Raw genomic sequence first — 16,443 nt, 5'->3', positions numbered from 1 at the left:
TGATTCTGGACAGTCTAACTTTACACCAATGAAGTCGATGTACCACTTTAAATTGTATAACAGCATGTCTTTGACAGATGGATGATGAATATATTCTGCGAATAATATTTTGCCAAACTTCTTCTGGAATGTGTTCGTTCAAATCCTCTTCCCGCCTATTTTTAAGAAGGTCTAAAGCTGCTGAATTATGGAGATTAAGAAGATCATATAACCTGCCTATAACCTGTTTAAAACTAGTCCTGCAAAAAAAAATAGAGTCTAATAGGGATGTGGGGGGAAGCAGGGGAAAACAATCAAAGTGTGAAGCTATAAAGTTCCGCAGTTGTAAATACCTGAAAAAATGTGTTCTAGGGATATTAAATTTGTTCACCTGTTGTTCAAAGGATGCAAAGTTATTGTCTATATAAAGGTCAGATAATGATGCTATCCCACTCCTTGACCAGACCTCGAATGCTCCATCTAAGGTCGAGGGGGCAAACATGTGATTATTAACTATCGGAGCGGATAAAGAAAGACTAGTGATTGTAAATGAATGCCTGAACTGGTTCCAGATTTTCACTGACTGTACAACGACAGGGTTGATACTATAATAAGAAATGGGTTTTACCATAGGAATTTTGGAGCACAACAAGGCTGGCAAGGAGGTGGGACCACAAGATGCACTTTCCAAGATTAACCACTTAGGAGCTTCAGGACTTACATCCTTCATCCAGTACAACAACGCCCTGATGTTGCTCGCCCAGTAATAATACTGAAAATTTGGGAGTGCCATACCGCCCTGGAGGCGAGGCTTCTGTAAAATACTTTTTCGTATACGCAGGTTTTTTTTTGCTCCAGATGAAGGATGATATGAGTGAATCAATGGACTTGAAAAAGAATTTGGTCAAAAAAATAGGAAGACTTTGAAACAAATATAAAAACCTGGGTAGCACATTCATCTTAATTGTATTGATCCTTCCACACAGGGAGAGGGGCAGCATATCCCAACGTTGAATGTCATGTTTCAAGCAAGATATCAGGGGTAAGAAGTTAGCCTTATAAAGATCTTTATGATTATGTGTGATCCAGATTCCCAAATACTTAAATTTCTTCAAACTAACTTTAAAGGGAGTTGAGCTGAATGAAGTATTCTTGGCAGTTGCATTGATTGGCATCAGTTCACTTTTACCAAGATTAGTTTTGTAACCAGATATCTTGCCAACTTTCCTTAATAAGTCCAGCAGTCTAGGGAGACTGGACATAGGGTCTGCTAAGTACAGTAATAAGTCATCTGCGTAAAGTGATAATTTGTACTCCCGACCACCACGTCCAATTCCTTTAATGAGAGCATCCTGACGTAGGGCTAAAGCTTATGGTTCTATAGCGACGGCGAAAAGAAAAGGAGACATAGGACACCCCTGTCTCATGCCCCTACGCAGTCTGAAGTAGGCAGACAGGTTGTTGTTTGTACGTACCGCGGCCAGTGGGGAAGAATACAAAGTCTTAATGTATGAGATGAATTTTGGACCGAAACCAAATCTGTCAAGAGTATAAAAAAGGTAGTCCCACTCCACCCGATCAAAAGCTTTTTCAGCGTCGAGTGATAGTAAAATCTCCGGAGTATCGGATGGAGAGGGACTATAAAGAATATTTAGAATACGCCTTATATTGAAAAACGAGTATCTGTTCTTCATAAAACCTGTTTGATCTGGACTAATTATCGAAGGGAGGGACAATTCAAGGCGACAGGCTAGGAGCTTTGCGAGTAGCTTCACATCTACATTCAAAAGTGAAATTGGGCGGTATGCAAGGCCGGATCAACCATAGGGCAACCGGGGCAGGTGCCCCCGGGCCCTCGGGGTGAAGGGGCCCTCCAAATTTTTTTTTTTTTTTTTTTTTTTTTTTTTTTTTTTGGAGGGCTCATGTTGGGCTCCACAGAACTATGACACAAATCTAAGACCAATCAGGACAAAATAAAATGTGTTTCCAAGAAGATTAAGTCTGATGATTTAGTCTCATTGGATGCCTGTGGGCAAGTGGTGACCAGGGGCGCGGGAAGTGGGGGTGCTTGTGGTGCTGCGGCACCCTCTGCTGTTTTGTATTGGAAATGTAATGTCAATTATTTTTTCATCATTGTAAAGCCACAGCACAGTGAAGAGGATATTAATGTGAAGATTAGCCTCTTCCTTTTGCTCTCAGAGTGCATCAGATTCATGCATTTTACTTTAAAATGTACAAAATGTCTTTGTCCAGGGGGGGCACAGCCCCCCCTAGAAACCCCCCAGTCAGACTAATATCTTTATCCTGCTGGTGCTACCTCTTTGCAAAGCCTAGAATTGCCTATGACTGAGTGAGAAACTGAATCTCAGAAACGGAATAATAAAATAACAGTAGAATACTAATGTTAATTTACAATTAGATATTCCTCTAAATATGGCGAAAAAACATCCAAACATCCGGACGATGGGTAGGGGGGCCCCTGGGAGCTTCAGTGCCCCGGGGCCCCTGGGGTGTTAATCTGGCTCTGCCCAGGTCTGCGTTAAAGTGTTGAATGAATGGACGGATAGACTGACACATGATGGCGGCACGGTGGCTCAGTGGTTAGCGCTATTGCCTCACAGCAAGAAGGTCCTGGGTTCGAACCCCGGTCCGTCCCAGGTCCTTTCTGTGTGGAGTTTGCATGTTCTCCCCGTGTTCGTGTGGGTTTTCTCCGGGTGCTCCCGTTTCCTCCCACCATTAAAGACATGTATGTTAGGGTTAATACTCCTCACAGTGCCCCTGACCAAGGCAATGGCAAAAGAACTGGAGTTGGTCCCCGGGCGCTGCACTGTGGCTGCCCACTGCTCCTAGTTCTAGGAAGGTTCCTAGTAGAAGATGGGTCAAATGCAGAGGATGAATTTCCCCATGGGGATAAATAAAGGATAACTTAACTTAACTTATGATATTGGGGCAATACAGCTAACCAAAAATCTATATTAATTCAATGTTGTCTTTTCAATATTGAAAAAGCACAGAATTAGACTATCAACATTGATTCAATGTTATTATAGCCTTGAATATTCAACCAACAAAAAATATTATTATGATGGAATTCCAACATTGAATCAATATCATCTTGCTATCTATCCATCCATCCATCCATTTATTTTAATGTAAGATGCAGGATGTCCTGTGCACAATATTTTTTTTTATGGCAAAGGCATGAACCGCCCTACTCTGCCTCTGATTGGCTTATACCCTGATATTTTACCCTAAGCTTAACCAATCATCACTCCTCATGGCTAAACCCAGCCATGCCTTCACCATCCTAGATGCCTTCTAAAACAATCCTAAGATGGCAAAGGTATGACCGTCCCTATTCTGCCTCTGATTGGCTTACCCTAACCCTAACAAATCTCCTAATGCCTAAACCTAACCAACCGATCTTCCCGTTTGGAGGCGGATCCAGAGTCAGCTGCTATCTGGGTACATAATGTCTTATACGTTTATTTTTATTTTTATATCAGGTGGCAAGCTCGGGCTTGGGCAGATGGAGCCCCGGAAGTGATACTAAAAGCTGTAGTTCCTCGAATGGCCACTTGAGGCTGGCTCCAAAAGGGAATCGTTCCCAATTCGCCCCCATGTTAAAATGCCTGACTTTACAACTAGATTAAACATCCCTGGCCTTAGGTGCTAAACTAGTTAGTTAGTGACCTTTATTTAACCAGGAAGAAAAACCTATTGAGATTCAGAATCTCTTTTGCAAGGGGTCCTGGCCAGGACAGCAGCACAAATAGTTTCACATAAAATATACTTGAGAGAAAAAAATGCAAAAACAAAAACAACATAAAACCAGTTACAGAACTGAGTGCAAGCCACATCAGTATATCATAAGCATCACCATTCAGTATTAGGACATTACTCAAATGCTCCTTAATTCTAGTTTTAAACTGCTCCATACTTGGTAGATAATCCAGTTTAAAATCACTCTGTAATTTACACCAGGATGAGGGTGCAAATGCTTTAAAAGCACTTTCACCAAAAACCGTCCTCGTCCGAGGAATGACGTACAAAATCTGTCCATCGGACCGGAGATTTCTCCTGGGGGTGATTTTAGGAATCAAGAGGGAACATAAGTAAGGAGGCAAGTCACACAGAATGGCCTTATAAAGAAAACAATACCAGTGTTCCAATCTATGATTGTGCAGAGAAGGCCAACCAACACTCTCATATAAGATGCAGTGATGAGTACGAAAACCTGAGTCTGTTACAAATCTTAATGCTGCATGATAGACTGAATCCAGCATTTTCAGAGAAGAAAGATTTGCATGCATGTATAAGATATCAAAAATAAGAAGGGAGCTCCTTGAAGTTTTACAAAAATAGTATTTAATCCCGAAGTAGTATATTCGACTACACAGCAGTGTTACAAACAGAATATATCTTCATAAGGGTACACGGGCAAACAAAAACGCTACGCGCGTTTCAACCACACAGGGTCTTCATCAGGCTGGAATAGCTGGGCGTCGGCCACCGCACCTGGGTATAAGAGACATAGGTGGCACAGTTCAGAGGCAATGACGTGAGGTGGGCAGTACTATGACATCATACTGTAGGTTGGGCCATAATAAAGCAACGTACACTCTGATATAGAAACAACATGAATACGGAAAATGAGGATATATACACAAATGCAGAAAAGGCTATATGCACACAGTCAACATGGCATATATAGGCTATAGGGAAATAAGACATAGCCTATAAGCAAAATACATCTAGTGGGCTGTACGTCCTCCTGTGGGAGAGGGGGAGAGAGAGCAACAGGGGAAACAAACAGAGTATAGCACAGGACTGCAATGACATGCTATATGAAACATGTTAGGTCCAGCTCCTCGTTAAGTCCGTGAGGGCTGACAGTATTGAGGGAGTAAATCCACTGTGCCTCACACTGTAGGAGAGATCTGTCCAAGTGTGCCAGGTATGTCTCTTATACCCAGGTGCGGTGGCCGACGCCCAGCTATTCCAGCCTGATGAAGACCCTGTGTGGTTGAAACGCGCGTAGCGTTTTTGTTTGCCCGTGTACCCTTATGAAGATATATTCTGTTTGTAACACTGCTGTGTACACAAATATACTACTTCGGGATTAAATAATATTTTTGTAAAACTTCAAGGAGCTCCCTTCTTATTTTTGTTTACTATTTGCCTGCTGAGCTGCCTTGGTCCACAATTCTGTGTTCCCCTATGTATAAGATATCACCATAGTCCAGTATCGACAGAAACATTGCCTGTATAAGCCTTTTTCTCGCACTAAAGGAGAAACAACCCTTGTTTCTATAAAAGAACCCCAGTTTCATCCGGAGTTTCTTTGTAAGACACTCAATATGGTGTTTAAAAGACAAATTTTCTTCCCAGTAAAAACCCAGGTATTTGTAGGCAGAAACTCGTTCAATCACTTTCTTATTTAGTGTAACAATCTGACAGTCATCCTCTCTCTTCTTTGATTTTGAAAAGCACATCATTTTAGTCTTGTCAGAATTTAGCACAAGTCTCAATTGATGAAGATTATTCTGAATAACATCAAAGGCAGATTGCAGATGTTCTGTGGCACTTGCTAATGATGAAGCAGAACAATGCAAAACGGTGTCATCCGCATAAAAATGAAATTTGGCGTTACTTACATTTTGACACAAGACATTTATATAAATAGTAAATAAAATGGGACCCAATATGGACCCCTGGGGGACACCGTTTTGAATAGACAAGGCGTTTGAGCACACACCATCAACCCAAACCCTTTGTGTTCTGCCACTCAAGTAGTTACCAAACCATTTGACCGCTTTTGAAGACATTCCAATATCCTCCCATCTCTGAGACAAGACAGAGTGGTCGACCGTGTCAAAAGCCTTTGACAGGTCTAAGAACAACGCAGCACAATATTCTTTAGAATCAATAGCACTTATGAAGTCATTTAACACTTTCATAGTGGCAGTGAGAGTACTGTTTTTTTTTCGGAAACCAGACTGGAATTCATTTAGAATGCTATTTGTTGTCAACAAATATTTCAGCTGGTCACTTATAAGCCCTTCCAAGACTTTGGCCAAAACAGGTAGTTTGGATATCGGCCTATAATTATTGGGATTCGATCGGTCACCACCCTTCAGTAAAGGAGTGACATATGCTGACTTCCAAATGCTATTACCCCAGTTTCTATAGTCAAGTTGAAAATGTATGCCAAAGGTTCAGCAATATGTTCAGCAGCAATTTTTTAAAAGTAAGGATCCAACCCATCAGGACCGGATGATTTCTTGGCATTTAACCTTAAGAGAGCATCACATACCTTCTCTCTAGTCATAAGCACAAGATCAAAGTCAAAAGGAACATTTTCCCCGGACAATGAGAAATCCTGTTGACTCATCTCTTGTGGCATTTCCTGCTCAAACAACAACCCAGAAGATATAAAGTGCTGGTTCAAGGAGTCTAGCATACTTTTCTTGTCTGTAATGATCTCATCATTCCGCTTTAATGTATTCGGCAGCACAGTGTCCTTTGAGCCTGAGGACAATGATTTAATCATCTTCCAGAATTTAGAAGGGTTGTTTGTGCTGTCACAAATGTCATTAAGATAAAAAATCTGCTTTAGCTTTACGTATCTGAGAGACACTGGGCTTAAACTGGCCTTAAACGCAAAAAAAAACACGCTTTACGCCTGCCTACCGCTGACTCGGGAGGATACCGTCATGTTTTTACGCCCCGAAATGCGCTTTACGCTGAAGAGGGGTGTCACAGTGCCAGAATAGGCCAGAATGGGCGTTTCGGCCTTAAATACCAGCCTAAAGCGATCTTCCCAAAGGGTGTTAATTTTGCGGTTAACTCTTTTCAAAACCAGGCCTTATTCAGTGCACCGGGGATATAGCCAGTAACCTAGGCCTAACTACTGCAAAAGTTAACTGTTGAAAATTCGATGTCTGGTTTTGTCACGAGTAGCCTACAGCTGAAGTCCCTCTCGCCATCAAGCAGACAGTGATGGAAGCATGTTGTCTTTATGTGCGCCAAGGGGAAAATGACAGACTAAATTGGTGGGAAATGCAGGGCTACTGTGTCCATAATTACGCAGCGGAGATGCAGGAGAGATGCAGGAGAGAGAGAGCCCGAAAAGGGATAAGCATACGTCCATAACAGCATGAAAGCTGAAAAACATTTATGGCAGTAACATAGTAAGTAATAAGTAATAAGTAATTGCACACTTTTTATAATAGGTCTAATAACGGTTTGTTTGTTTGTTTTGGTCTCGGGCTGAGCGTATGTGACAACGGCGGGCGAGTTGATCTTGGTCCGTGTCTCAAGCGGGTTGGGTTGGGTCAGATTAGATTTTTTAGGACCGGTGAGAAAGGAGGACAGCACTCCAAGTTGAATACTTTTATTGCGACACAGACGTTTGGGCAGCAGCCCTTCTTCAGCGTGTGTGCGGGAGAGGTGTTTGGGCTATGATCTGTGATGCGCTGATGTCCAAATTATTGCATGGATAGATGACAGCATGCAGCCACAACCGGACTGGATCGAGTCGCTCCGTGGATCGGAGCTTGGAAGGGAAGAATGTGATTGGTTTACTGCAGTTCACCAATGGCCACAGTTGTGAATAATTCTATGCTTAAAAAGGCATGGTTAAATGGTTAGCACCACGCAATCTGGCTTTAGCGTCAAGGAAAAATTAGGGAATGCAAATTTTAGGCCAGGAGGAGAATAGAGCCCTTAGTTAGCAAATGGAGGACACAGCTAACAGCTACTGTATGTTCCAATTTTGAGCGCACCTCCTCCTGACTACAGAGGGCCGCATTATGCGCTTCCCCAGGTCATCTCAAAAACAAAGCAATGGACATAAATCTATCCGTTTTATAATTCTGGCGATTTTCTGGCAGATCAGTGTGGCCACAGATTTATGCTACTGTTTCTACTACTACTACTACTACTACTACTACTACTACTACTGCTACTACTACTAGATATAATTAGTGAAAGTATTATTAACACTACTTTTACTATTCTAGCAGTGCTCGTAATAATATTAATACCCTACTTAAATTATTACTGCTGCTGCTACTACTACTACTAATAATAATATATTATTTTATTATAGGTGCCCCTTTGGTCAGGCTGGTTCACGGCTCCTCCAGTGACTCCTGCTCCGGCAGAGTGGAGGTTTACCATGATAACCAGTGGGGGACGGTGTGTGATGATGAGTGGGGGCTGGCCGATGCCCAGGTGGTGTGCAGGGAGCTGGGCTGTGGCAGGGCTCTGTCGGCCCCAAGTGGAGCCCACTTTGGTCAGGGAGAAGGACACATCTGGCTGGACGACGTCAACTGTACAGGAGCCGAGTCGACGCTGAGGGAGTGCAGACATGCGGGGTTGGGATCACATGACTGTTCCCACAGGGAAGATGCTGGTGTAATGTGTGAAGGTAAAATACAAACTCAGCATTTTATTCTGGTTCCTTTTTGTAGTGACTCTTGTGATAACTGATGAAGTAATTTCTGTATAACGGGCATATTCCACCAGGAACGTCATTGCGTTAAGGCCCAATTATACTCTACGTTAAAGACAGAGACGGAGAGGGACACAGCCTTCTGTCTGTACTCTGCGTTCATTTTGTGTGTTTTCTGTCCGTGCTCTGAAAGCTTACGGATACGCATGAAACGCAGCAAAACCACACACACTCATACATTTGACTCTCTACTGCCCACTGCTGGATGTATTGCTTAGCATGATACCAACATGAAAGACGCATGGAAGTATGTGGGCAGTGACGATTACACCGTTTGAAATGCTGTTCGGGCATAGAAGAGCATTAGAGCCATGAGAAGGGAAAAAAGGCAGTTAACATGAGGATCAGAATTCTGGGAAGGAAGTCAGAACTGAGAATTCTTAGTGGTAAAGTCAGAGATTCATCTCAGAGCCCCAATAGAGAGCCGTCTTCCGCTTTTGGCATACGGACCAAAGGATTTCATCCACCATTCTTTTTTCCATAGACATTTTATAAAATCCTTCTAAACATCGTTTTACTTGGTCAAACCAAGTGATTGAGCTATATTTTGAATCAGAAAAGACCATAAGATCCACTTTGACTCAAGGATGAACTGATTAGATTTTGGTGGTCAAAGTTCACTCTGACCTCATGCCGGGCCTTTCCATTGAGGAAGGTGGGCGGTGCTAGGTAAAAGGGGCCATAGCTAGCTAGGTATCTGCAAATACTCTGCGCAAAGTTAGGGAATGCGTGTGACCACACCCACTAATAGCACCACGCCCAGCCATGAATGCAAATTTTAGGCCAGGAGGGGAATAGAGCCCTTATCAAATGGAGGACACAGCTAACAGCTACTGTATGTTCCAATTTTGAGCGCACCTCCTCCTGACTACAAAGTGCCGCATTATGCGCTTCCCCAGGTCATCTCAAAAACAAAGCAATGGACATAAATCTATCCGTTTTATAATTCTGGCGATTTTCTGTCCACAGATTTATGCTACGGTTTCTACTACTACTACTACTACTACATATAATTAGTGAAAGTATTAACACTACTTTTACTATTCTAGCAGTGCTCATAATAATATTAATACCCTACTTGATTATTACTGCTGCTACCACTACTAATATATTATTATAGGTGCCCTTTTGGTTGGTCTGGTTCACGGCTCCTCCTGCTCCGGCAGAGTGGAGGTTTACCATGATAACCAGTGGGGGACGGTGTGTGATGATGAGTGGGGGCTGGCCGATGCCCAGGTGGTGTGCAGGGAGCTGGGTTGTGGCAGGGCTCTGTCGGCCACAAGTGGAGCCCACTTTGGTCAAGGAGAAGGACCCATCTGGCTGGACGATGTCACCTGTACAGGAGCCGAGTCGACGCTGAGTGAGTGCAGACATGCAGGGTTGGGATCACATGACTGTTCCCACATGAAAGATGCTGGCGTAATGTGTGAAGGTAAATTACAAACTCAGCATTTTATTCTGGTTCCTTTTGTAGTGACTCTTGTGATAACTGATGAAGTAATTTCTGTATAACGGGCATATTCCACCAGGAACGTCATTGCGTTAAACAGGACCGCCAACGACACCTAGTTTTAGGGTAAAAGCCTAGGAACTCCTAAATTAAAACTAGAATTGTGCTGGGATAGAGGTAACAAGAAAAGAGGATTAAGAAAAAGAGCAACAACAAATGGCCCCAAACCAAAACTAGACTAAAAGTTATTGAATGGATCTCTTTAAAGAGAGCTTCGTTCTACTGGGTGGAGAGCAATTAAAACCAGTATAAAAAGTGAACTCAAACACAAGATGCCGGAAGGAATAACAAATTGAATTGATAATATAAAATACCAAAAGCAGTGCCGTTCTAAAACTACAAATAAAAGACAGGGGATTCAAATGCAGCTGGGAAATGTATATGACCTAGTTAAAACACAGTAATAAAGCAGCAGGTAGCAGGGCACAAGAACCAGAGGGCGGAGCCCATAAAGTGCAGGTGCAGAGCCACTAGGGGATTGTGCGCCCATGTAGCAGCTGACATCTCTCCAATCTTGGGGGCCAAGCCTATGGACAGAGACTCAGCGGCAGTTATGTCCCCTTTGCAGTAAGCCACTATGGCCAAATATGTTGTCCACCTAAACACCGCTCAGTTGCGGGACTTACGCGCAAGAGAGATATTTTACTCTCTTCCACTGCGGGCCGCTAGTGTGCGGTGTTTAGTACTCCGTTGGAGTCAGTCCGTCTCGCCGCACGTCACACTGCTCTGGGTCTTCAATTCTGTCTGCAGATGACAACTGAAGGCCAGTCAAATGTCCTTCACCAAATACATTAACTGTCATCAATGTCACAGAAAGCAAACACCGGTCTATTTCAAGACTTACGGGGAAGGGAGAGATTTTACTGCTAGCGTGCAGTGTTTGGGGCTCGACCTGGTCTCTCTCGCACTCCGCCTGGTTGCCGAGATGGCGGTGCCACTGCTGCTCTCGTGTTGTGGTTCTCAGCTTCCCCGTCACAGTCACTGTCCTGCTTTTTCCTGTGTGGAATGACTTTTATACTCCTCCACAATCAGTGAGATCCTTCCTCTGGGCCCAGCTGATTGGCCCATTCAGCTCTTGCTTCCCCCCTGATAGGCCACCTTGACTGTCAGTCTCTCTATACACTTAGCCACAGGTGTGCTCCCATTATTAGTTAATTAGCACCAGCAGGGCCGTAGCCAGGGTTCCGAAATAGGGGAGGTCCAGCAAGGGGAGGCGGAAAAATTGAGGCTTTTTTTTCCCCTTTTTAAGCCATATTTAGAGTAATATATAATTTTAAATCAACATTAGGATTATACTGTTGTGATGTCATTATTCAGTATATTCTCTTTCATGTCACCACCTGCTCAGCTCTCCTGTCAACATAATTGTAACTAACAAACACAAACTGTTTTAGCCAAATTCATATCAAAATGACACCTACAAACACAGGTACACAACCCAAGCCGTACACAACACACAAAGTCATCATCGATAATAAAAAAAACATACAGAGGGACATTTATTTATTCCTGATAGGAACAATTGAAAAATAAAATAAAATATATTATGTTGTTTTTAACTTTACACCACCTCTTTTTGTTACTTATTGGGTCATGAAACTGAAACCATGCATATAGCCACCTGCATACCTGACTTCGGGAGCTTGGCAATTGGCATCATGCATGATTAGCCAGTAGCATCCCAACGTGTCACACAGGTAACATTACTTAAGAGACAGACTAGACACTTACTTTCTTGGTTGTTGCTAAAAAATCTGTCAGTGTCACTCACTGTCTGTCGTTCACTCGCTCACTGTCTCGCAGCTCGCTCACCTTCAATTATCTCGCCAGGCAGACAGACAGTCATCACTCACCACCATGCTGCTGCTCTCTCGGAATCAAGTTACCGCGGACGCGGCGTCAGATGACTTCCTGCCTGACCTGCCTTTCGTTTCAAAATAAAAGCGATCCCGTGTTTTTCATGCTTTTCCATGCAGATTGTTTTATTAAAAAAAAAAAAAAAAAAAAAAATCCTTTTCTCTGAAATATTAGGGGAGGTCCGGACCTCCCCGTCCTCATAGCTAGCTACGGCCCTGAGCACCAGATTGAAAACAGGTGTGGGGCTAAAGTCAAGTCAGCAGCAATAAAACACATCCAGTTCTACAAAATAAAAGCATGCAAAAGCAAATCACAGCAACTATTCAGAAAAAGATAAAACACCACACAAAAGACTTACGTATGCTAGAAAGTTAAAAGGCACTGCAAAGCTAAAATCACACAAGTTAAAATGAATGTATTAATTGCAAACAAAAGGATAAATATGGAAGTACAATAAAATCTCGCTCAGTGGCTGGCTCACATTCACTTTATATGTGAGCATTAATTTAAATTACACAGAATGGACATCATCTTGTTGCACAATAAGCCAAATGTACAGTCAAAAGAATAGATTGTGTTTTGAACGTTATTACTAAATGGAGTTAGAGGAAGTGGCACCTTTGCACACACTAATCAGGAAGAACTACTGTCGGAGAAAAGGGACATTTCCTTGTTAGTTTCGGTGTCAGTGGGGCCTACCTAGCGATGTGGTTCACAGAGATTTTTCTTTTGGTTTGACCAGCAGGCAACACCAAAGTTACTACAGACCCATCTCCAGCAATCACACATGCTAACATCACTCGTTTGATAGCTGGCACCAGCAGCAGAAATTGAAAGCTTAGCTTAAATTGAAATGGTTTTTGGGCTATCAGCACCAAACGTGGTGCAGTCCGTAAGGGTGTTGTCACTGATGTGCCCATCTAGTTCAAGCTCATAGGCCACTGTGCAGTGTACTTCTGATCGATTTAATTTTGTCAAAGTCCATAGGTGTAGTGCTGGTGTAATAACGGGGAACGGTGTTCCCACACTTCTCCAAGGGGTGTTTTGTGTGTTATTATTTACGACAGCCTGAAGAAGAGTGCGACTGCGTCTGTGACGCGTTATTATGGAGCCCACCGTGGTTCTTCCCAAGGAAGAAAAACAACCAACACCTAATGTCACGGGCAAACTGGAGGAGTGTAGAAACGCCCGCTGGATAAGCCGTGGGTGGCGGCAGACGCCGGCAGTACAAATCAATTAGCAACTTTGATGATATTTCATCTGCACATTGAAGCCGTGGTCTCACCCTGGGCAGCGCCAGCTCACCTGATCCAGCCGCTTTGATCTCTGTTACAGCCCCGATTTGTACGCTACAAGCCGAGAATATGAACTTATATTGCTACAATTAACTCATTAACAGTGTGTAACTCATTTGGACTTACAGTTCAGGAGGAGAAGATTTTCAAAGATTTTTCAAAATTTCCAAGATGGTGGACAATCTACCTACACAGGCATTATGGCACCTATTTGCAGATTTGTTCGGCAGTCTAAGTTTGACTGCTACATACCAAGTTTCGATTGTCTAGGTCAAATAGGGCGGCCATGGAGGACTATTTAAGTTTGGTTGTATGTTATAGTGTCTCCGGTCTTGTCAGAACACTTTTTTGATTGTTGTAGCAGTTTTGTGAGTTGTTTGTTACTTCGGCTAATTTTGCTAATTTTTGTTCTCTGCCTAGTTTAACTCATTGAGTGCCAATGACGACAATCGTCGTCAATTCGATTACTAACGTTGAGTGCCAATGACGACGATTGTCGTCAATTGCGTTTTTTGACGATGGGACGTGGATCAATGCCTAATACATCTCCTGTAAAATTTTGGGGCATGTTGAATGTGTATAACCTATTTTACCGACCCATTAGGTGGCGACAGTGCTCTCCAGATTAGAGAAAGTTGAGTAAAAACAGCAGAAAAAGCTGTGATGAAACCATTCTCATGAGAATGGTTTGGCTTTTTGCTGTCGCGCTGGGAGCCGGCGCACAACGGTGGGGGGCTCCGAAAATAGACTCTGTGTTGTTTCTTGTCAAGTGCAACAGAAATGTCATTTACCACCTTCATTGCAGCTGTGATGGTACTATGCTTTTTTCTGAAGCCTGATTGATATTGTGATAAGATGGTGTTGGTTAAAAACACCTTTACTTGCTCACTCACAAGTGCTTCAAGAACTTTGGCCAGCACTGATAAATTAGATATTGGTCTATAATTAGTTAAAATTGCTGGGTCACCCCCTTTTAATAAGGGGAGAACAAAAGCTGATTTCCATATAGAGGGAATTTCATTCTTCTCCACTGTAAGATTAAAAAGGAATGCAAGAGGCTCTGCTACAAAATCAGCTGCCAGTTTCAAAAAGTAGGGATCAATTAAGTCAGGTCCAGAAGATTTTCTGGGATCTAACTCTTTAAGAGCTTTAAGAACTTCTTGAACAGAGAAGGGTACAAAGTTGAAAGACTGACCAGTATACATTGGAAGGTCAGTGGGGGGTTTCGCAGAGACAGATCCCACAGAGTCAAATAAAGAACCGGAAGATATAAAATGCTTGTTAAAACTATTTAATACCTCCATTCTGTCATAGACAGGAACAGAATCCTTTAAAACATATGTAGGTAGGGCTTGAGTGCTTTTACTTACAGAAAGAGAATTTATAACTTTCCAAAATTTCTTTGCACTGCTTGTTTTTCATTTTGAATAGAAGTCAACATGGCAGCACCTTCAACAAGCCCTCCAACAACATCTCCTTCAAGACCATTTTCCACTGACGTCACTCAGGTGATAGCCAACAGCAGCAGCAGCAGCACAGCAGCAGCAGCACACATCACTGCAGCTGAGGTGCAGGTCCGCCTGGCCGATGGCGGGAACAGCTTCTGTTCTGGCAGAGTGGAGGTCTTCCACCTTGGACAGTGGGGGACAGTGTGTGATGATGACTGGGACCTGCTTGATGCTCAGGTGGTGTGTAGACAGCTGGGTTGTGGCAGAGTCCTGGCAGCACCACAGGGTGCACGTTTTGGACAGGGCAGAGGCCCCATCTGGCTGGATGATGTCACCTGTTCAGGAAGTGAGTCATCAATAACAGACTGTAGACATCCAGGGTTTGGCACCAACAACTGTGGTCACAATGAAGACGCTGCTGTGATATGTGAAGGTAAATGTGTCTCTATTCTTTAAGTACATTACAGATGTTATTATATAACTGGTGAATTTACTTTATATGTGAGCAGTAATGTAAACCACACCGAGTGGACATCATGTTCTGCACAATAAGCCAAATGTACAGGCAAAAGAATAGATTGTGTTTTGAATGTTATTACTAAATGGAGTTTAGAGAAAGTGGCACCTTTGCACACAATTATCAGGAAGAACTGTGGGTGGAAAAAGGGACATTTCCTTGTTAGATTTGGTGTCAGTGGGGCCTACCTAGCGATGTGGTTCACAGAGATTTTTCTTTTGGTTTGACCAGCAGGCAACAGCAAAGTTACTACAGACCCATCTCCAGCAATCACAATTGCTAACATCACTTTGGTGATAGCCGGCACCAGCAGCACAAATGGAAAGCTTAGCTTAGCACAAATTGAAATGGTTTGTTGGGCTATCAGCACCAAACATGGTGCGGCTGTAAGGTGTTGTCACTGATGTGCCCACCTAGTTTCAAGGTCATAGGCCACTGTGCAGTGTACTTCTGATCCGTTGAATTGTGTGAAAGTCTGATTGGCTAATAACTCTGCCACTTTAAATGATTTGGGCATGTCCATCAGCCATGCATACCAAATGTGTTGTCATTTGGACTTACAGTTCGAGGAGAGGATTTTCAACAGTTTTTCAAAATTTCCAAGATGGTGGACAAATTACCCAGATGGACACCATTGCTTCCAATTGCAGATTTGTTTGACATACTAAGTGCTGTGCTAAGTTTCAATAGGTCAAACGGGGTGCCTACGAGGACTGTTTATGTTTCGCTGCATGTTATACCACCCTTGTAGCAGAAATGTAACAAAACCGCTTGGAGACTTGCTTAATGCAGTTTTCCATGTTTGTGTCAAATTTGAAAACTTTTTTTAACCTTTATTTTATACTGAGCAGCTCCACTAGTGCGGTTGGGGTTAACCTTCCAGTCACAAGTTCGCTTTTTTAACCTTTAGGCCACCACTGCCCACAAAAGACCAATCACATGATGGAGCTAGGGCCAAGTACAATGTGTGAAGAATAAGAAGAATTGTTAAAAACAATGGGTTCCTAACGAGTGCTGGTTAAAAAGTAGAGTCCACACACTGCATTGTAGACTTAACTCCCAGTTTATTTAACTGGGAGTTAAGTCTACAATGCAGTGTGCAGACTCTACTTTTGGACCTATGTTGATGGTCTGTTGTCCTGCACCTGCAATGCTGAGTGGATGTGCGTGCTCTACTTTTGTTTGTTCCTAACGAGTGCTCCCTGTCTACAAGCTTGTGATGTCAGACTATTGTTCTAATGCTTACTGTGCCAATATCAGCCCAATATATTCACATGCTAATTTAATCTATTCATTTTATGCTACAAGACAATACATAC

General features: G+C 42.8%; 1 protein-coding gene across 1 annotated transcript in view; it reads left to right on the top strand.

Annotated features, from left to right (window-relative positions):
- Positions 1 to 596: 596 nt before the first annotated feature.
- Positions 597 to 16,443, top strand: part of LOC310779453 (scavenger receptor cysteine-rich domain-containing protein DMBT1-like) — a gene marked incomplete at its 5' end in the record, with an annotated part of 56,255 nt that continues 40,408 nt past the window's right edge. Inside the window, 4 exons of the mRNA XM_083639986.1 lie at positions 597 to 742; positions 8,130 to 8,413; positions 9,618 to 9,929; positions 14,723 to 15,048. Of these exons, the coding sequence (XP_083496112.1) occupies positions 597 to 742; positions 8,130 to 8,413; positions 9,618 to 9,929; positions 14,723 to 15,048 (1,068 nt within the window). The remainder of the gene's footprint in view (positions 743 to 8,129; positions 8,414 to 9,617; positions 9,930 to 14,722; positions 15,049 to 16,443) is intronic.

The sequence above is a fragment of the Poromitra crassiceps genome, assembly GCF_964638095.1.
Source record: "Poromitra crassiceps genome assembly, chromosome: 7".
NCBI lineage: Eukaryota > Metazoa > Chordata > Actinopteri > Beryciformes > Melamphaidae > Poromitra > Poromitra crassiceps.
This window is presented reverse-complemented; position numbering and strand designations above follow the sequence as displayed.